The sequence below is a fragment of the Nicotiana attenuata genome, unplaced genomic scaffold, assembly GCF_001879085.1.
Source record: "Nicotiana attenuata strain UT unplaced genomic scaffold, NIATTr2, whole genome shotgun sequence".
In the NCBI taxonomy this organism is placed as follows: Eukaryota; Viridiplantae; Streptophyta; class Magnoliopsida; order Solanales; family Solanaceae; genus Nicotiana; species Nicotiana attenuata.
The window spans coordinates 211,934-234,562 of NW_017670536.1; the positions used below are offsets into that span (position 1 = coordinate 211,934).

At 36.9% G+C, this 22,629-nt stretch overlaps 1 protein-coding gene across 1 annotated transcript in view; it reads left to right on the forward strand.

The window, feature by feature from the left end:
* Positions 1-292: 292 nt before the first annotated feature.
* Positions 293-22,629, forward strand: part of LOC109240675 (CHD3-type chromatin-remodeling factor PICKLE-like) — a 44,739-nt gene continuing 22,402 nt past the window's right edge. The window contains exons 1-16 of the mRNA XM_019407339.1: positions 293-582; positions 1,235-1,384; positions 8,114-8,251; positions 8,361-8,515; positions 8,742-8,903; positions 9,541-9,782; positions 9,881-9,976; positions 10,151-10,287; positions 10,401-10,613; positions 10,698-10,805; positions 14,945-14,995; positions 15,092-15,191; positions 15,855-15,997; positions 16,073-16,170; positions 19,079-19,217; positions 19,316-19,485. Coding sequence (XP_019262884.1) covers positions 541-582; positions 1,235-1,384; positions 8,114-8,251; positions 8,361-8,515; positions 8,742-8,903; positions 9,541-9,782; positions 9,881-9,976; positions 10,151-10,287; positions 10,401-10,613; positions 10,698-10,805; positions 14,945-14,995; positions 15,092-15,191; positions 15,855-15,997; positions 16,073-16,170; positions 19,079-19,217; positions 19,316-19,485 — 2,144 coding nt within the window. The 5' untranslated portion in view covers positions 293-540. The remainder of the gene's footprint in view (positions 583-1,234; positions 1,385-8,113; positions 8,252-8,360; positions 8,516-8,741; positions 8,904-9,540; positions 9,783-9,880; positions 9,977-10,150; positions 10,288-10,400; positions 10,614-10,697; positions 10,806-14,944; positions 14,996-15,091; positions 15,192-15,854; positions 15,998-16,072; positions 16,171-19,078; positions 19,218-19,315; positions 19,486-22,629) is intronic.

Below are 22,629 nucleotides of genomic sequence, written 5' to 3' on the forward strand. Positions count from 1 at the left end.
ATATTGGGTAAACTTATTAAACAATATTAATATGATTTATCTTGTCATATATAGGGTGGCCATGTTTAAATTTCTAATAAATAACACATTTATAATCATATGATCTAAGCTTTCACAATATCATACTAAAAAAAAAGAAAGAAATGCTTTCAAAATAATAGTACCATTTTGTTAAATTTACTTTTTCGTCTTGAACAAAACGACATTGGACCTCATTTTTAATGATTTTTTTTTTGACAAACCCCAGAAAGCAAAAAGGGTAAATCTAGATTCTAGAGTACCTCAAATTAGGAAAGGAAAAGAAATATCCAATCTCCTTAAATAATTTTCCAAAAGAAGAGGGGTTGGTCGAGATTTTAAGAACTAAAGAGGGAGGAGAATTATAATACAAAATTAACTAAGTACCAAAATAGAGGAACTGAAGTTCTCACTCTTCTTGTGGTGGGAAAGTGGAAATTAGCATTCATCAGTTCCCTCTTCTTCCTTACGTTCAATTCAGCAAATCAGTGCTCCCAACGGCATTTGTCGCTTACCTCTGGCATGTCCTTTTCTCTTTCTGGCATATATACAAACAGATACCAGGTACTTCATTCCCTCTTTGTTGTAATCTAAAGGAGTTCTGTATAAACTACAAGCCCTAGTCCCATTTCATCCATTTTTCATTAGAATTCTAACTCACATTTTAGTTTGTGTTTGATTTCACGGCGTTAACGTTTAAAGGTTTTTTGGTGTTTCCACTACTCTCTGTTTATATCCTGTTTGGACTGGAAATAACGAAGATTCCCGTTCGCCTGAATTTTGAGGAGCACCAAACGTGTCTGTGTTTAATTTAATTCAACTCAGTTCATTCTTCCTCTTTTTAAGTTTAGGACTTTTGATTGGATGCTGTCTGAGGGTTGATGATTGGATGCTGTCTAAGGGTTGATCTTTGTGTATTTCTTTCCCTCCTCACTCCTTTGTTTGATTTCAGCAAAAACTGAGAGTCATATAGCCCGAATTTTAGAAGAGAAGTAAACATTTCTGTGTTTTACTTAACTCAATTGATTTTCATGCCATTTGGTTTGTTTTGGGTGTGATAGAAACTTTAATGTATATTGGTTGTTGTTGTTAATGATAGAAACTTTTTTCGTTCTTTTGTTTTCCTTTGTTGCTGCTGTTGTTATTATTTTTATTGGTAGAAATTTGAATGAATAGATTTTTTTGGGCGGTCTCCTCATCCTTTGTGTGAATGCAGAAAATGGCTAGCTTGGTGGAGAGGCTTCGTGTGCGATCAGATCGCAGACCTGTTTACAATTTAGATGAGTCTGATGAAGAAGCTGATCAGAAGCCTGGAAAGTCTGGGACTAAGAAGCAGGAAATTGAGAAAATTGTTCGATCTGATGCGGTAAATTGCTTGTAGATTGGGGGTTGTTTAATTCTTTTACCATTTCTTTACTTGGCATTTTCCGAAGCAGGGTTCTTTCTTTGGACGGTACAAGTAATTTTATTGCATCTACAAGACTACAACTGTGAATTTCATTTAGAAGTTTCTGTTGTATATTGGATCGTTATTGCTAATTCTTTTACCATCTCTTTCCTTTACTTTTTTTTCCCCATAGAGCTCTTCCAGCTAACATTACTATTAATTTTTTTGCGTCTACGTGTGGGAATCATGTTCAGAAATCTATTTTCAGCTTTAAGATATGACTTAGAGACTAGACACGACTTGGGCTTTAGCTTGTTCATCATGGGGAAAGTTGTACCTTTTGCTATGTCTGCTGACTTAATCATAGCTAACTTAATCCAGCTTGGTGTGTGTGCTAGTCGGAAGATAAATACATGTTTATACCGTTTTCTTAAAATTGTTAGAATGGCAACACCGGAGTCAAGATCAGTTACAAACTTTAGTAATTGAATATGCTTGTTCCTCTGTTTCATGGTGTCTGTAAAAGACTTGTGATTGTAGACTGTGGTTGCATCCTTTTTTTAATCGGATGTCCCCGAAGGGGCCTGGTTGGTTCCTTTCAGATTTGCTGAATTCCTTCTAAGTGTAACTGTTGCACCTTGATCTTCTATTAGGTACGTGTCTTTGCTGGTGCCTTCTAATTTTTTTGTAGAAGGATATGCAGTAGAGGAGAATGCAGCACATGCTTGCAGTAGGAATAACCAATCATCCTATCTAGCATCATAGCATCCTCCAAGATGAAGAGTTAGGATCACTGTCTCTTATTATATACCCGATGACTTTCATGAAGAGGAACTGATTTTGAGGACTATCACGGTCGGTCAAGCTAGTAAAAATTTGGACCATTTGAACATATATAGTCAAAAATGAAAGAACAGGCATTCTTTCAAGGTCAATGGTTCGTCTCCACTCTGTCCGCTAATTTGGAAGATTGTATCTGGTGATGGATGCATGTTTAATTTTGTTTCAACGGAGATATCTTGTAGCGTGCAACTATAAAGTGGAAGACTAACTTGTGAAATGTCACAAGAATACAAGAAATGATATCTAACATACTTTAAAAGAACGAAACCGACAATTAATGTTTTCTTTCTTTGATAGTGTGATTTAAGTGTGTGGTCATGAAAGGAAATTTATTACTCCCTCAGTTTCAATTTTATGTAACGCTGTTTGACTTGGCACGTAGTTTAAGAAAAAGAGGAAGATTTTTTAAAATTTGTGGTCTTAAAAGCTTAAAAGGTAAAAGTTTTTGTGGGGCTTTCAATTTTTATGGTATAAAAGCTTCTCACTAAGGGTAAATGGAAAGTTTAAAGTAAATTATTTCTAAGTATATAAATGTGTCATTTTTTTGAAACGGACTAATAAAAAAAGCGTGTCACATAAATTGAAAAGGATGGAGTATATTTAAATGTTATTCTGTCTGTACTAATTTTGTATAACTCTCGTCCTTTGTTAGGATGCCTCAAACTCTATTCTAAGGGGCCGTTTTTTAATGATTAAACTGTCTGAATGTAAATATTAAGATGTTGCATTTAGATATGAATACTAAGTGATTAAGTCTATTTGTTTTCTCAATTTCGAGAATGTTTATAAGTTATCTTTCTTATAAAATTAATAAATATAAAATCAAATAAAATAATTTAAACATCATATCCACTAATTATTAGGTTGTAAGGTGGTGATTGGTGGTGGTCGCTGATGGTGGTGGTTGTTGTGTGGAAAGGGTGGTGACATTGATGGTTAGCAGTGGTGATGTTGGTGCTGTGGTTGGTGGTAGTGGCTGGTGATGGTGGACGTGGTTGGTATGGTAGTGACTGGCAATGATGGTGGTTGGCAGTGGCGGCGATGGTTGTTGTGATGGCGGTGGTGGCTGTTTGATTGTGGTGGTTGCTGACTGGTGGCTGACAGTGGTGGTTAGTGGTAGCGGGGTGGTCTTCGTGGACAGAGTGGTGGTGAAAAATCATCTTTAAAAATCTTTGAATAGCTTCTTAATAAATTAAGACTTTGTAAGGTTGGAATGATTCAGGTCAATTCAAACCAATTTAGTGGTTAAATCTTAAAAACAAACAAATGCACTTAATCATCTCAGGTACGAACAAGTTAAATTCAGCATCCATTAAGTGCAAGCAGATGGAGCCTAAATGAAATTGTCCTTTCACTAATTCCTTGAATTTATGTATTCATGAATTTGTATATTTATGTAACTAATCATGATTGAACATTGATTTTGTTCTATCAATCAAATTAAAGTTTTTACAACAATTACATCAATATTTCGTATAATTCATATGGGAGCTTTCAGTTTAACGCTGTGTCAAGCCAAATCATGATATGCTATTTGCAATAGTTTGATTATCAGCTCTGAAGCCCTCTATTTGTTGGCCATTCAGTCTGTTACTTATTTCAATCACATGTAGTGGTTTTTAGGATAAATCAATCCTTTGTTGGGTTGTCAACAACAACAACAACAAACCTAGTGTAATCCCACATGTGGGGTTTTGGGAGAGTAATGTGTACGCAGACCTTACCCTACCTTGTGAAGGTAGAGAGGCCGTTTCCAATGAATTCATTTAGATTGAGCATCTTGTCTTCATATGTGCTATAGCATAATCATACTGATAGTATGTCTTTCACAAATGAATAATAGTTACATAATGTTCTCATCTATTTATAATTTCTGCCGAACCCAGCTTTATAGGTCAGATAGTAAAATTGAAAGTGTTCTTAGCAGTTCTGTTGTAGAAAACTTGAGGAATGTGAAATTTTGTTAGCTCCTTAGTATTAGCCTGAACATCTGTATTGGAGGTGGCATTATTCCTTTTTGCTATCTCTTTTGTAACTATTATACGTCTTCTTGATGCCAGCAATGAAATCAATTACTTCATCAAAAAAAAAAAAACTTGAGGAATGTGAAACTAAAAAGCTGTGTGTTTACAATACTTATAAAAAACAATTAAGGGGTTTCACAAACTTAGGATGATCATGTCGGAATGTGATTAAACTGTTTATTGTTACTGCCTTCAAGAAAAGTTTGTTTGACCTCATAGTCTAAAGCTTTCTTATTAAAAAAACTCACAGTCCAAAACTATCGCTTCAAAAAATTTGTGGTTTATATTATTTCTCTTCTGAAGATATAAAATTGCTTTTCTCTTGGCTCTTTGTTGTGAACCATGAAATGTCTTCTAAAGAAACTTCGGGTCATAGATTCTATACTTTAGAGCTGTAAATAAAGGCAGCAACAGAATTTGTTAGTATTTAGTCGAAGACATATCTGCTTTGCACGATAAGACTAAAGGTAGCTGTTTTGATTAGATCCTGACACAATCAAAAAGCAATCGGGCTTCTTGTTTAGTGCTAATGGAAGCCTAAGATGTACAAATTTCTACATGTGACTCACGCTACGTGCAACCTGTACTCAAATGTTTTGTTTTTTGGAAAGTAAATATTAATAGCAAAGAAGCTTAGAGAATGATTGGGTACAGAACATGCCGCTATTACAGGTTCATTTAATCTCTGTACTTGGCAATTCTTAGATACAGTTTTAATCGCATATAGTAATTCACTGTATTATTTTGATCCTATTTAATTTGCAAGCATTAATTTCTGTACTAAAAACAGTCATCTTCATTTAAAAAAAGCAGTCATAAATTAAATGAATTTCTGAAAACTAGATACCAGGGCACACAGATAGTTGGCTAGTTTCTGGGAGGCTTAATGCACACTTGTACCATGTCAGTTTTGTAAAGATAACACCAGCTTAGTGTACGTAAATGCATATATTTGATTTATCAATAATTTTTTTGCTTAATCGAAAGATATATCTGATTTATAAGAAATAGCTACATACCAAGGCACACTCTGCTGTAAGTAAGATTTGGATAAACTCTAATGAAACATAAACATAAGTCGGGAAAACTAACAAACTGGATGGTGCTGGAGAAAGAAAGTAACATGGAAGTAAAGGGGATAACCAGCAACTTAATATAGTGTCTGTTTTAACCTTCAATTTATTCTTTATGGTGGGTGTTATAAGTTTGAAGATAAACGTAACAAGTTTCGTTAACTGAATAACACCACTATTTAGGACATACTATAGACAAAAAATCTCTCTATCTCCGCGAGGTAGGGGTAAGGTCTGCGTACACATTACCCTCCCAGACCCCACACTGTGGGAGTGTATTGTTGTTGCTGTTGTTGTTGTATAGATAAAGAATCAGATTGTTAAAAACATCACTTTTGCATTTCAAGATACTGAGAAATCATAACGGATGTAGGAATTTATTTTGGATACTGTTAGTTTATCTTTCAAAGTTTCATCTCCTAGCCTATCTTCACTTTTGGTTAAATTTCTTTCTATACCAATTTTTTTGATCAAGCAAAGAAGTTTTCATTAAAATCAGGGCCAAAACAAAAGCGCCCGTATACAAGAAGTATACCAAAAAGTAGGGAACCTACAAAATTTGGTTTTCGACGAACCTACGAAATATGGTTTTCTACGAGATACCCAATCTTCTATACAACAAGGAACTTCATGGGTGCACCAAAAGAAAATAATGGATAGGAGGCTACTCCTCAACGGAAAAAAACTCATCTCTACCCCTTAAAGGCTCTTTTGTTTCTCTCTCTCCAAATAAGCCACATGAGTGCTAGTGGAGCACCAGTCCATTATGTCCAATGGTGGAAACGTTTCTTCACAAAGATGATTGATGATACTTATTATTATATGAATTTTCGAGCCTGACCATGGTGTGACATGTTGCGTGGCCAACATAGTTAAGACTGTAGGTTGAATTATTATAGATTTCTTTACAAGGTCAAATGAAGTGTCTTAACATGTACTTTAAGTATGTGTAGAGGTTGTTAGTGGTCACATGTTGTCCTCTTGCAAGTGCCTGAGCTCCTGTGCTGCAGCCAGAATTGGTTCTACTCCTTATGTCCGATGTCCTACTTATATGTTTGTAGCTTATATGATGTGGCTGTCCTATAAAATCTATAGTCAGATTCTGATACTATCAGACTGGGTGACGTATCAATGAGCTTTACGACAGTTGTTTCATTTATTTGTTTGTGTCGCTGGTAGCTCTTAATTCAATGTAAACAGTGAAAGCAATTAATTCAAAGATCCTTTTACTGTGTTTCCTTCTATAGATTCGGGTAGTCACTTGTGCTTAGTGGGGATTTTAAATAATTATTTCAAGTTACGACTTGAACATCTTAATTTTCATTTTTTGTTAAAAGAAATTTAAGAAACCTTCCTAAAGTTGAAAGTTTTGCCTTCTGTTGTTCAGTATATGTACTTTTAGTTAAAAATTGAGCGGCACTTCCCAAAACTATAGGAAAAAGGAAAAACAGAATGCTGGCAGTTTAACCCTTAATTTTACCCTCACTTTGGACAATTGTGCACCTTAAATTCTTTTATTAAAAGTATCATGTAAAAGGTCTACGGTTGAGATATGCGAAAAACATGATAAAAAGTATACGGGAAGTACTGGGCATTCAATTTGAAAGCTGCTAGATTAGTTAAGATGCTATCACCTACCAGTACTGTAGGTGTACTGCTCAGATTTGAATGTTAGTTTCTTCAGTTCTAGAAAACATTGATAGGCTAAAATAGTTGATTCGTAAATATCCTATCCAAATATCGAACAAGTAGGTACCTTACTTTGATTTTCAATTTTAATTTTGCAAAGCTTTGATAGTCTTTTTCCTTTTCAATTCTGTACTTTCTCCTGCATTACAGTTAATTCAAAATGAGTTGCTGCCTTAAAATTAGGAGTGCTGCCTGCTTCATATGCTTTCAACTCTTGGATTAAGTTGAAAATTTACTTTCTTTCCTCATTGAGATGACACCTTTCTACTCTAGCTCATTGACTTTGCATTTAAAGATTTATGTGGCGTTTACAAAATAATTCTTTCATAGGAAACAAATATAATCAGAAATAATGAAATGTTTAATTGCCTTAACCAATGTATTATACGACTGAACTGACTTAATTAACGTTTGGATTGGTCGATTGGATTGGGTTCTTTTGAGTCTGAACAACTTCTCCACGGGAGTCTGTAAAATGATAAATGGTAAATGCTTAATTCACTTTTTCCTCTTAGAGTGGATTAGCGAAAGGTTCTTTTAATTAAGTTTCTTTTTTGGAAATATTAGACATGCCCTCGGATAATGCTTGTTCATGCGAGGTAATTGACATATCCTTTTTTGCCTTTATTAATGGATTGGATCCCCTCCTTTCACGGTTAGAGTTCTCTTAGCCATGTCTTCTATTGTTGTTCTTTTGATATGGCTACTAACAATAAGTTAAAAAAGAAAGAGGAAAGTTTTTCGTTTCTCGTGGTGTGGTAGTGTTCCCAAATAGGCTGATGAAGAGGAGTACTACTGACTACTGGCCTCCTCCTGTTGAATCATGTGCATTTCCTTTTGTCCTTGGATCGATTACAGCATATCTAGGTTGCTTTATGGAGTTTGCTCATATTTAGAGAATAAATGACTCAATAGCTCCATAAAGCATAAACACGTGCCAGTACATAGTAATACAGTTCTAATATGGTCGCATCAACCGCTTCTTGGAAACATGCTCTCTTTTGTAGTATTTCATGGAAATGATCTTATTTCGTTTTACTTACACCAGAAATAACAATGCAAATTTACTCTTTTGATAGAAAGACGAGTCTTGTCAAGCTTGTGGAGGAGATAGTAACCTTTTGTACTGCGAAACATGTAACTACGCTTACCATCCCAAGTGTTTAGTTCCACCACTAAAGGCTCCTCTGCCAAGCAGCTGGTGGTGCCCTGAATGTGTATGTACCCATTCTATCAAATTTATATATTTCACATGGAATTCTAATACTCTTGTTAGTTCTCTTCCCCTCCCCCCTAAATTTACTCTCGATGTTGCCATTTCTGCAGGTGAGTCCCCTGAATGATATTGACAAGATATTGGATTGTGAAACGCGCCCTACTGTTGCTGATGATAATGATGCTTCCAAGCTTGGGTCGAAGCAAGTATTTGTTAAACAGTACCTTGTTAAGTGGAAAGGATTGTCTTATCTTCACTGCACATGGTATTTTTATTTCCAAACTACTACTTTATTTGCTCTAGATTCTCTTTATATCTATGACAGTTGTACAGCAACTTAGGCCATCTTGTAGTGCTTATAGCTGTGTTCTATACTTCACCATAACGCTTGTTTGTGTAAATGATCAATTTAATATGTTACGTCATCTCCTTTAGACCTTTTGACAGCTTCATTTTTATGTATTTGACGTCATATTGTGCTTTACATGCAGGGTGCCAGAGAAAGATTTTTTAAAAGCTTACAAAGCGCATCCCCGTTTGAAGACTAAAGTGAATAACTTCCATCGCCAAATGTCATCAATGACTAACTCTGAAGAGGAATACGTCGCCATCCGTCCTGAGTGGACTACAGTTGATCGAATTCTCGCTCGCAGGTTCTTTGAAAGAATTGACTAGTAGATATTCAATTGAGCTGCTTTATCCAAAAAAAAAAAGTTGAGCTGTTAACTAGTCCTCAAAATTTTCTGTTCAATGCTTTTCTTTTGCTTCTGAAAAGTTTCAGTTCTTAAAGTTTGCTATTTCCCATGTTTGCAAGAATTAGGCTCTTTCCATATTTTCAGTTTCCGGGTTCTTAATGATTAAAACTAGAGGACCTCTATTAAGAAATAAATTTGATTGTGTTGATGAAGCACAGACATGTTAGTGCCCACATGGGGCCATGACTGTGGCATGGGAAATGTAGTAATAGATTTTGAAAGTACCTACTATTTGTATTCTTTTCCTAAATTGTTCATTTCTAGGAGTTGTTTTGCCTTTGGGAGATTTATATGCCAGTAGAAAATAAAATGAACTTCTAATACTTTTTATTTTATTTTTTTAATTATTTCTTATTAATTATTTTTATTAAATAATATTAGCCCGAGATAAGTTTATATGGAGTGGCATGGTCAGATTGGATTCATATAGCCGACCTCAACTTGTCTAGGATTTTGTTAATATAATTTTTTCGGCCTATGCATGAAATGCTAGTTTCAGGTTTAGTTGCATTGAATAATATGCTGTTGTTCTTAGGGGAGATGGTGAAGAAAAAGAGTATCTTGTAAAGTGGAAGGAGCTTCCATATGATGAGTGCTACTGGGAATTTGAATCAGACATTTCCTCTTTTCAGCACGACATTGAAAGATTTCATAGAGTTCAGTCTAGATATAAAAAATCTTCAAAACAAAAGGGTGAGCTTAAAGAGACAACAGAATCTAACAAGAAAGCCAAAGAATTTCAACAGTATGAAAGCAGTCCTGAATTTCTTTCTGGAGGTATATCTGATATCGGTTTTAATTAGTCTACACTATGTTATTGTATATATCTATTATCTAGTGAAGTTCCTTAGTCGTCATCTATGGTTGAAATACAGGTTCACTGCATCCATATCAGCTTGAAGGGCTGAATTTCTTGCGTTTTGCTTGGTCCAAACAGACACATGTCATACTGGCTGATGAAATGGGGTTAGGTAAGATATTTTGTTCTTCCACTGCTTCTAGTTTCTCCTCGTCTTTTTCTTATTTGCGTAATACTGCTGCTGCATGGTCCTTTTCTAAAAATTGTTTTTTATCGTCCTTATTGCCTATAGTTTCTTCTTGAATATTATTAGGTTATTTTTGCTGATACATTTCCAAGCTTGCAGGCAAAACAATACAGAGTATTGCATTTTTAGCCTCCCTTTTTAAAGAGAATGTTTCTCCACATTTAGTAGTAGCGCCTCTTTCCACATTGAGAAATTGGGAGCGTGAGTTTGCCACTTGGGCTCCTCAAATGAATGTGGTAAGTTTGAGGCAATTTATTTCCTACTATGAATAGCGGAACAATAATTACTGTTATGATTACTATAATGAATAGCAGATAATACTTCTCCTGAAGAGAATTGACGTGTGTAGGTTATGTATGTCGGGGGTGCACAAGCTCGTGCTATTATTAGACAATATGAATTTTTCTTCCCGAAAAATCTCAAGAAGAGCAAGAAAAAGAAATCTGGTCAAACTGTTGGTGAAAACAAGCAAGATAGGATAAAGTTTGATGTCCTCCTGACTTCATATGAAATGATCAATATGGATAGTGCCTCTCTGAAGCCAATAAAGTGGGAGTGCATGGTAATTGCTTTCTGAATCCTCAATTGTGCCATTAGCGCTTGTTATTTGCTTTGCCTCTAAAAGATTCTTGACATCTGCATTTAGATTGTTGATGAAGGTCATCGTCTGAAGAACAAGGATTCCAAGTTATTTTCAACTTTGAAGCAGTACTCTACTAGACATCGTGTTCTTTTAACTGGAACTCCCCTTCAGGTTTGTTGCAATAGGTTGCTTTCTATGCACCTGGTAGTTCTCTCATTTCGTGTTCAGATACCCAGTTATGCAGAATTACAGAGCGTATTTATCCTGATGTTACATCTTCCATACTAAAACTATTGGTACAAAATTTAATCCCGTCTTTCTTTACGTTTGTTTGACCAGTTATTCTACTTCTATGGTTATAGCTTTTGCCCCCCTTTTTTTGAACATGTGAATGGATTTGTTAAATAATGAACACCCTTGGGAAGAGCAGGCTGCAGCTGTATGCGACAGATGTATAATATGCCCCAAGAAAACGTATAAACCCTCCTTAACCTGTTGCTTCAGGTTATCTTTCAAGTAAATGTTCATTTCCTTGCATGTCTGTTTTTTTGAATCATAGATCATGTAACATTTTTCAAGTATATGTCTTAGTGTCATAGATCATGTGACATTCAAACCCTCATTTCTAGTTGTCCTCTCCGTGACTACTTTACATTTCTGTATAACTTCGTATCTCTCTCTTTCTTTCTTTCTCTCTTTCTCTCTCTCTCTCTCCTCAAACCCTATCTGTTATTTATACTCTATGTCTCGCATCCTCTAGATTTCCCTGCAATTCTAATTTTTGTTTGCCCATTTGAATCAGTCAAGACTTCCTGGATTTCACTCATTCGATTTGAACTCCTCAAAATTCGCACTCTGAAAATTTAAGAGTGTGACTAGGTGCTACATCACTTTGCGAATTGTGCTTATGCTCAAAGTAATTGGAGAATAATAGTATTAAATAATCTGACTGAACTACTTAACCTCTAGTGGTGTGGGACGTTAATATCAGCCTACTGCATACGTGCCATTAATGCAATAAAATCATGGATGCTTTACTTATTTCTTTCTATGCTTTAATTAAAACCTTTCTAACATAAATAACACTTATTTATTTCTTGATTAGATTAAATAATACTTATTTATTTTTAACATAAATAATACTTATAATGAAGTGTTTACTGCATATGCTTTTTCCATGCTATGGTGACCTTGGAGCTTGCACCAAGGACTTTTGGAAACTCGACTCACACACTCCTGCAGTCCCCTCCGGTCTCCAGGAGTTTGCCCCTCATTTTTCTCAGTGGTTAACGTGTTAGTATATTATGTTCAACCACTTCCACTACCTGAATTGTTAGCTGTTTGCTGGTTTTGATATTTGATCCACCAACCATACTGTACCCATATAGTGTTAGAATATTCCTTGGGGCGACTGTATATTCCACTCCCTCTCCCAAATTGGTTTAGAGTAATCTGCCCATTATAATAGTACCTCCGGTTCATATCTTACTGTTACCAACTGCCTTCTGGTTCTTTTTTTTTTGATGGATAAATAATATATTATATAAATATTTGCACTAAGCCAGTGCAACAGGCCTAATTACAGGTTGTGCAAATCAGCAATTGCGTCTAAAATATCATCTGCATCTGGTGCAAAAGCCAGTTTGCACCAAAAAGCGATCAACAGAATGCAATTAAGTTTAAGGCACTGTAAATTTCTTCTTTTGCCTTCAAAAATTCTACTGTTTCTTTCAAGCCAGACGGACCACCAGATAACTTGAGGAACAGTGTTCCAGGTCTTTTGAGCTTTCTTGCATAGACCCTCCCTGGTCCAGAACTTCAGCATTTCTGAAATGGAGTTAGGCATGGTCCAAGACATACCAAATATTGAAAAGAACATGTTCCATAACTGGTTTGTAACCTTGCAATGTAAAAAAAGATGGGTAACATCTTCAGATTGTTCTTCACATAAAGGACATCTGCTGCACAGCTTGAAACCCCTCTTCTGGAGATTGTTTTCTGTGAGGCATGCCTCCTCAGCCACAATCCAAGAGAAGCAAGAAACCTTTAAAGGTGCCATGTTGTACCATATTTTTTTCCAAGGCCATAACTCACTGTTGCTAAACCCCAGCATATTGTAAAAGCTTTTAACTGAAAAAATGCCCTTGGGGTGACCCTTCCAACTGATAGAGTCCATTTTGTTGTGATCCAAAACAGTGTTGCTTAGCATTTGTAGCAAGAGGCCTACCCTCTCCATTTCCCAATCATTAATATTCCTTCTAAGACTCAAATTTCAGCCTTGCGATGTACAGAAATCTGGAATTGCCCCATTGTGACGCAAGGACAGATTATAAAAATCTGAAAATTGGTCTTTTAGTGGCGTATGACCCAACCATGCATCTTCCCAAAACCTGATTTTCCTTCCATTGCCAAGAATAAAACCCATGTTTGACTCAAACTTGTTCCAATGCCCTCTAATATGTTTCCATAAACCGGTGCCATGAGGCACTGTAGACTCTTTGGTGCGCCATGGATTGTCCAACGAAAACTTTTCCACCAAAGTTCTCCGCCAAAGTGCATTTTCCTCCATGCTGAATCTCCAATGTGGTTCTTTTCTCCCTGCCAGATCAGATTTTGTTGCTGAGGATGTGTTTCAGTTTTCTAAGTTCAGACATGGAATGGACCTTTGGTGACAGCGACTTGATCTGACGTTTCTCTTTCTCTTTCTTGCTTCTTTCTCATGTTGCCTCATGGGATCTGCTTCAACCTACCACAGAATAGCTAAATTATGTAACAACAGGGCAAACACCCATGCGATTTGTGCACATCGTGGTGCCTTCGCGCTGACAACTTTATAAGGAAGCCGTATTCTGCCAACTTCCCTTTTCCATTGTCTCTTTAAGCAAGCTCTTTGTGACTTTCATCTGCACCATCTTAGCTACATGGGGTGACTCTGATTCTTTGTACTTCCTGCTTAATGGGACTCCATGCACAACGTGCATCCTTTGTGCTTCTCATCTACTCAGTGAAGTTAAATCTTTTATCCTACAACAACAACAACATATCCAGTGTAAAAGGTCGTCCTCGGTTGTCTAGCTTCCTGAAGCTCAAAAGTCATTCCCATCATGTTGGTTATTGTGTTGCTGCGTGGCATCCTACTGTTTGATTTATTCATAAAAATCTGAGCCGTGAAATCTGCCACCAATGCTTGCATCAGGGTTGGCTGCCTACATCACACCCCCGGGGTGCGGCCCTTCCTCGGACCCTGCGTGAACGCGGGATGCTTTGTGCACCGGGTTGCCCTCATAAAAATCCTATATTTCTTTCGTTACCGGTCGTTATGACAATAGAACTTTGTTAAACTCCAGCTCACCATCTTTCCTCGGATAGAGTCATGAATTCTGAAAGAACTGCAGCCGTTTAATGTGCGGATTAGGATTACTGATACATCTGTAAAAAAGAGACTTGAGCAGAAGTGGCCGATAAGGGAATATCAAATTAAGAGGCTTTATTGTTATTACTTTGCTTTGATATGATAAATTCCCACTTTACCCTTAGTGGAAATAAGGAGGTTTTATTATGATAATGTGGAAAAGTAGGCCCGAGAGTTGTTCTCTTTTGGATTCATTGGTTGGAGAAACATATGAGTACGAGTATTGACTTATCAATATACATGTATTAGTAGTAGAAACTGCTTTGCATAAACTTGTGAGTTATAGAACATAGTATTACCTTGAATTTTGGTGCGCATAGGTTTAGGGAGGTTGTATGCTAATTTTCTATATGGTTGCCTGCTGGGGATCAATTTGGGGTAAATGTGTTACTAACTCAGCCTGTGAAATGAAATTTCATTCGTCTCAAGGAAACTCTAAAAACTACAGTTTTTTAACTTCTCGACCTCTCAGTTTGTCCAGTGTCAAGTTTGAGACCACTGAGTGCTCATTTACCTGCTCCTGATTGGTTGCAGATCTTCTAATCTACAACTCTTCTGCAACAAATTGCTCTGCCTTTTTCTGGATTTTATGTCCATTTCTAGAAATGGCTGCATACTTTACCAGCTTCTTTCTCTTATCTGCTGTCCTTGTCCTTCTTTTCTATTCCTTTGTGGTGTGAAAGTGGGTTAGTGGCGGTGATTGATGTCAACATGTTTTGCTTCTTACCATCTATCTAAAACAATTTATACACTTTCAATATTTTGTATTTTCCGTAATAATTATAATCTTCAAATAAACAAGATTGGGTTTTTTGTCATGCAAAAACTGACTTGCATGAGGAAAACTCTTTTATTTCTTTCGTTTGGATTTAATAGTTATTCTTTCAATGCATTTCAGAACAATCTGGATGAACTTTTCATGCTGATGCACTTCCTTGATGCTGGGAAGGTCAGTCCCACTACATGTTTCTGGCAAAGCTTATAGCACTAGTTTACTTGTTGAGTTGTCATGTGAAATATTCATGGGTCCTGATGCCGGATGCAGTTTGGAAGCTTGGAGGAATTCCAGCAGGAGTTTGAGGACATTAGTCAGGAGGAACAGGTTTCAAGACTTCATAAAATGCTAGCACCTCATCTCCTCAGAAGTAAGATTCTGAAACTTTTTCCTGCTTTTGTGATTGAATATTTGTTAGTTCGATGATACGGTTTATGTATATCTTATCAGCTTTTCCTTTGTCCTGTTTGTCATAATTTCTTTGTTGATTTCTGAATGTCATCCTAGCTATATCCTTGTAAAAGCCTTTCCAAATTGCGATTCATGTTTGTAGTAATATGAAACTTCTCATATTAAACATGAACTTTTGGTTTTTGTCTTTTCTGGACACTGTGGTTTATCATGATAGAATAAGCATTGCAGATTTATAATGGCCCAACAACAAGGAAATTTTCAAACTGCTCTTTTATCATTTCATTAGAAATTCTTATTAGGTTGACCTTTGCACCTTCCCAAATCAGATGCGTATATTTTCCCAGCTGATTGGGGCGAAAGAATTGAGCTTCCTAAGATTCACATGTATATTCAACAATGCTTAGGGAATTTATGAAACAAAAATTAATATCAGCTCATAAATTCTTAGTGTGTAACTCTTAGTTTTTGAGAATTATAATTTTCTTGAGAATTGTGTATAACTCTTAGTTTATTTTAGAAAGATTCATGAGGCAGGGCATGTTTCGAGAACATGAATTTAGTTAATTTTCCTTGTGACATCTATTTTAGACTATTCTCGGTTGTGAGTTTGGTTTTTCAGGAGTCAAAAAAGATGTCATGACAGAGCTGCCTCCTAAAAAAGAACTCATTTTACGTGTGGAATTGAGTAGCAAACAGAAAGAATATTACAAAGCTATTCTGACGCGTAACTTCCAGATACTGACTCGCAAGGGAGGTGCTCAGGTGGGCCAATTTCTTGTCTAAGATACCCTTTTTGCTACAAAGGAATTCTGACCTTGTTGGATGTTTGTGTATCAGATTTCACTCATAAATGTGGTGATGGAACTGCGCAAACTCTGCTGTCATCCGTTTATGTTAGAAGGTGTTGAGCCAGAGGATAATAATGAGTTTACCAAGTATGTCATGTTTCTTGACAGTCAACTGCATGATTGTTAATTCTTGTTTGTTAAGATTGAGTTCTCGTGGAGATTTTAATGAGGGCTTTTTTCTTTTTGAGTCGGTCCGTTGGTTATGCAAAGCTCTTTTTAACCCTCTGTGACTCTAGTCGTATTAAAAATTCACCTGCAATGCTACAAAAATGGCAGTTTTAAGTAAATTGTTGATGAAACTATACAAATACATTTTTATGTATAGGTAATTTAAAGTTTAATCTCCTACATTTTCTTAAAACAGGAAATGCCACTTGTGAGCGCAATGTGATAGCCCACTTAAGCTCTGAAGGTGCAGACACACATTAAGGCCTCATTTGTTTTTAAAAGATTAAGACGTCTGAATCTGAGTACACATCTGAATATCAAGATGTGTATTAAGATCAAGACATCTGAATCTGAATACACATCTGAATATATTAAGATGTGTATTAAGATCTGAATACTAAATAATTAAGACTGTTTGATTTTTAACATCTGAATGTATAAAATTTATCTTTATTTGAAAATTAATAAACATAAAATTAAAATGAAATACTAACTAATCTAATATTCTATCAATAAAATATATAATTTTTTAAAATATGATAGTTGTTGGTGGTGTGCTAACGGGTGAATGCCGACTAGAGGCGGTGGTTGGTGGTAGTTTTGGTTGTTGATGGTGCTTCATGCTAGTAGCTAGTAATGATTGGTAGTGGTGGCGATTATGATTGACGATGGTGGTGGTGGGTGGTGATAGTTAATAATGGTGGGTGGTGGTAGTAGTTGTGATTGAGGAAGGTGGTGGGTGGGTGGTGGTAGGTTATAATGATGGGCAGTGCCGGCTGTGGTTGTTGATGGTGATGGGGTGGTTCGTTGTGGTAGTTGAGGTGGATGAGTGTTGATTGTGGGTGAGAACGATGGTGGTCGGAGTGGTGGGGATGTTGGGTGGTGATGGTCGATAATAGTGGCGGCTATGATTGAGGATGATGGTGGCGTGGTGGTGGTGGTGGTGGTTGAGTATGGTGGTGGTGGCGGCATGGTGGTAGTTGATAATGGTAGGCGCTGGCGGCAGTTAATAATGAATATGTGATAGCATCTTAATGAAATTAAGTCTCTGTTATAGATCTTAATCATACAGACCTATTCAGACCCATTAAGTGGTTGTGAAGTAAAAAAAACAAACACACTTAATGATTAAGATCTGAATAATTAAGATTCAGACTTTAAAAACAAACGCACTTAATGTCTGAGATCGGAATGATTAAGGTTCAGACATGCATTAAGTGCAAACAAATGAGGCCTAAGTACTTTCTCTCGCTTTGGAGCATTAGGGTAGGCACCAAATCAATTATTGCAACGCCCATGACCTTCATCTTGAAGAGGGAAACAGTAACCAGTAAATATAACTTTTAAATCAATATATTCCTTGTTACGGCCAAGTTATGGATGTATATTTAGTGAAAGGAATAAAAAGTACAAAATTTAGTTGGCAAACAGTCGTTAATGTGTATTATAAAGTTAAAACTACATGGTTCGCAATTAGAAATTAGAGATTTAAGATGGCCGTTGAGCTTGATTTATATGGTTTTTACTTCATATATCTTATTTATTGCAGGCTTTTCGATGCCCTGATATATATATATATATATATATATATATATATATATATATCTGTATGTATCGTTTCTTCCACTTCATTTTATATGGTGGTGTTTGACTAGGCAGTGGGTTTAAAGAAGAAGGAAATACTCTTGGCGCATACCATAAGTACCCTTAGAATTTGTTGTTTTAAACATGCCATGCCATTTCTATGACTGTAAGAGCATGATGTTAAGGGTAGAATGAGAAGTTTAAAGTTAAAGTGTTTCCAAATATACAAAGGTGTCTATCTTTTAGGAACAGTATACGAAGGAAAGAGTGCTACACATTATAAAACAGAGGGAGTTGTTATTTTCTTGCATCTGTTTTTAATCGTTTTTTATTCATCTGCGTCTTTCTTCATTAGAACGCCTTTAAATGAGCTTTGTGCTTAAAGTCTCGATTGAACTTGATGCTTTTCGCCTTTGACAACCCTGGGTGTGTGGAGTTTGACATTGTTAGTGAGGGCTGAGAGTGGAGAAGGGGTGATATGGGGTTATTAGGGAAATGTTCTTCATTGAACAGTAGAATGGCAGATGAAGAGGGAGGCTGCGGGCTTGCTTGTGTTGAAAATCTTAAAGATGATGTTAAACTGGAGGGTGATTAGCAGCCTGGGAGGGATTGCGGGCTGAGGGTTGGGGATCATGAGGTGTGGTGGGCAAGTGGTTGGAAGGGGAAAAAGTTGGATATGGTTAAGTGGAGATGAAGGCGTTGAGGAAGATAGGGATGCCGGTGGTTGCTTTCTGTTGGATAAGAGATGATGTGGGAGTTAAACTTGAGTATTGAGAGAGCAATGCCCCCCCCCCCCCAAACCCCCCTTTTTTTTCCTAGTTCTCTTTCTCTCTCTTCATTTCTTTTCGGGTCAAAGTATTTTATTCTCTTTTCAGTCGCCTACTTTCTCTGGTTATTTCAATGTGCCAAATCTCCCTTGAAGTAAGTGGCATTTAAGATTCTTGTATTTCCCTTGGATACCATCATAACTTTGACTGAAGTGCTACCTTCCAAAAAGAAAATTGACTTTTCTTGTGACCGAGGATCAAAGAGGAGTTTCACGTTGTTAGTGGCCCTTAAACGCAATAATCCATCTTTTGAAATTCCAAGTGTTAACTTATGCATTGTCTCAGCAGTGTAACTCTTGGTGACCTAGGGAACAAGAACGGTGTGCCTATGGAGCTAACATAGTTTAAGAAAGTTCATTATGCTCTTTATGTTGACCTCATATATATTTGTTCTACGGCTTGTATTTATTTGACAGACAGCTGCTGGAATCTTCTGGCAAATTACAACTTTTGGACAAGATGATGGTTAGGCTTAAAGAACAAGGTCACCGAGTTCTTATATATTCTCAATTTCAGCATATGCTTGACTTGCTAGAAGACTACTGTAACTATAGGGTATGGATACAAACTAGTTCATTAAATTATTATTAGAGCTATATCAAAGCCTGTCTTCTTTATTTCGAGTTTGGTACACTTACCTGGTAATTTTTCAGAAATGGCAATATGAACGGATTGATGGAAAAGTTGGTGGAGCAGAGAGACAAATCCGAATTGATCGATTTAATGCTAAGAATTCATCAAGATTTTGTTTTCTTCTTTCTACTAGGGCAGGGGGTTTAGGAATAAACCTTGCAACGGCTGACACAGTAGTTATTTATGACAGGTAATTTTATTGTTCCACTACACCACAACGTTATGCTTGAACACCTCTCCTTGATGCTTCTTCCTGTCTTGGCCCGGTCTATTCTGTGCTTGAAATTGCTTTTTGAATTGCTTATAGAACTGAAACATAGCTCAGTTGTTGCTTGATTGCCACTGAATTAGGTCGATGATCTTAGAGGCATATTGAAGATACTAGTGTTCTTGAATTTTTCAAGGCGTATGATATAATGACGAGCTTACAGGATATTTATGATAAACAATTTTTGAGAATTCTTAAACAAAGTGATGAGAGCTCTTTCCAGTGCCTCCTGATTTATGATCAATCCTGGAATTAAATCTTGATATACTGCTGAAAGAAAGGTGATTCCCCCCTTTTCCCCCTCTGGTTGATATAAACAACAACAACAACAACAACAACAACTACCCAGTAAAATCCCACAAAGTGGAGTCTGGGGAGGGTAATGTGTACGCAGACCTTACCCCTACCCCGATAGGGCCTCTGGTTGATATACTGAGCCGTTTTATTTCAGGACATATGATGAGTGGTTTGGTGGAGGCTTATTATGTGTTGAGTAGAAGATCACATTTCTCGTCTTGGTAGATTTGCTGATGATACTTTCGTTTCATTAGGTTTGATGAGAGTGCCTTTAACAAAGGATTGCCTTTAGGTGTATTAACCTTCCAGATCAATTACTCTTCATTAACTTCTTCGAAGGAAGTTTTATGGGTATCTCACTGGAAGCAACAGCTTCGTTTTTTCTTGGAACCTGTATTACAAATTGTCTTTCGAGCACTAGCTTTTTTTTTCTGACTTTACTCAAAATCTTCGAAAGATTTGCTAATAAAATAATGAAGCTAGTGCATGACTCTCTCAAGGGGTACACATAGGTCTATAACTTGAGACCCCGTCTAAGAGGGACGTGTGGTCTTGGATAATTTGATGTTGGAGAACGTCCCTCAATTAGGAAAATGGTTGTGAAAGTTTTCGGAGAACCTACTTCTTCTTGAATTGGTTGATTAAAGCAAACAAGTCTCTGGGCTGAGAGAGAACTAAGATGCTATGATTAGTCGAGTTGTTACATATTCTAGTCTATGGAAATTTATCATGTTGGTCTATTGGTCTACTCTTCTTTCTTCTCTTTCGTTTCCTTAAAAGTAGGTGATAGTGCATTAGCTCTCTTGCCCCTGGAATAGGAATACCTTTTATTTTTGATTTGCCAATTATTTTTGTTAACTCTCCTGCCTTGAAATATTTCCCATTTCATCCTTCTGTCATGGGAATGTGAATCACTTGACCCTTCCCATAAATCCCAGTTCTTTGGAGGTTGTAAGAACATAAAACAAAAACAACCTGTAAGAGTATAAAAGAAAACTACGTGTGTTGCTCTTCATTTATCATCTTTAAGGAGTTTCCCTCTGTTTCTCTTTCATTTGTGAAACTAAGACCGGCTTCAGCAAGAATCGAGGGGTTTTACTTGGTCCCTGGAGCCCTTAATGTTGCATTATGTGCATGAACAGCAGTGCAAGTATTCTCCTTTACCTCTATATTGTTATACCAAAGTAGAAATGTGGCACAAGAGTATTAGAGCGATTTGAGCAATCTTTATTGCTTTATATACACTTTCTGAGCTTTTTGTCAGTAAATTAGGAATAGAGCTTTGAGAAGAATGATAAAATTCTCTTGGTAAGTACTTTGTTAATTGTGATAAATGTCTATTTGTTAAGCATATAGCAAAGTGAATCTGCACGAAGCTAAAACAATATGGACAATTAGATTCTCCATGTTGGAATTTCATACTGGTTGTCCATTTCAGGAATTCTCCTCCAAAACAAAAGAGTGTTTGAGGAAACAAACTCCTGCTACTTTATTTTCCAGATGCCTGTGATTTACTAGCTTATCTCTGTTAGAATAGTCATGTAAATAGGAGTAAATAAATAACCCTAGTCCAATATATATTAGGAGTAGGACATGTTATGTGTGTATATATATAGGGCTCATTGTAACATATGAATATACATCAATAATATATTTTCTCCCGTGCTTTCTCACATGGTATCAGAGCAACCGTGAGAAATTTATCGTTGTGCGTCATTCCAACGATATCCGGGAAGAAACAACTCAGTCACCGTGCAATTTTCCGGTGACCTAAGTGACTAATTGCGTCAAAGTCACTAATTATCAGTGTTGTGCAAAAACCAACACCACCACAGGGTTCCCAAGGCTCCGGCGACCAAACCCCAGTAAACCCCACCGGAAAACACCCCCTCACGCGCCCTCACGCGCCGGCGATATTCCGGCAAATCTGACCCACGCGCCCCCACGCGCCGGCGCGTGAGCACTGTTTCGGCCATTTTTTGAAAATCTTCCAGTTGGACAGTCGGATCGCCTAGTAATTCCGAGTCTGTCCATACCTTTTTCGTTTGATTCGGACCACTTTGAGTTTTTCCGGCGACTACACTGATTTTTCCGGCAGCTACAGTACTTTTCCGGCAAACACAGTGTTTTCTTCATCTGTTTCAGAGAATTTTCAGTTGATTCTTTTTGTTATTTGGTGATAATCCAACCATGTCTTTGGGAGTCGATGCTTTCGGGTCTAGAAACCCGGGTTCTGGCAGTTCCGGTGTTATGATTACCTCAGAACCTTTAATGGGAGGTTCAAACTACTTAGATTGGGCTTCATCTGTCGAGTTGTGGTGTAAAGGTCAAGGAGTTCAAGATCATTTAACAAAAAAGGCTAGCGAAGGTGATGAAAAGGCCAAAACACAGTGGGAGAAGGTCGATGCTCAGTTATGTAGTATCCTGTGGCGATCTATTGATTCCAAGTTGATGTCCCCTTGTTCCGTCCATCAGACATGTTATTTAGTTTGGGAAAAGGCTCGTAATCTATACACTAATGACATATCTCGTTTCTATGATGTAATATCGCGAATGACAAGCTTGAAGAAACAGGAATTAGATATGTCTACTTACTTGGGACAAGTTCAGGCAGTCATGGAAGAATTTGAGACGTTGATGCCAGTTTCTGCTAGTATTGAAAAACAACAAGAGCAACGACAGAAGATGTTTCTAGTTCTTACACTCGCTGGACTCCCTAATGACCTTGATTCAGTACGTGACCAGATTTTGGCTAGTCCAACCGTCCCC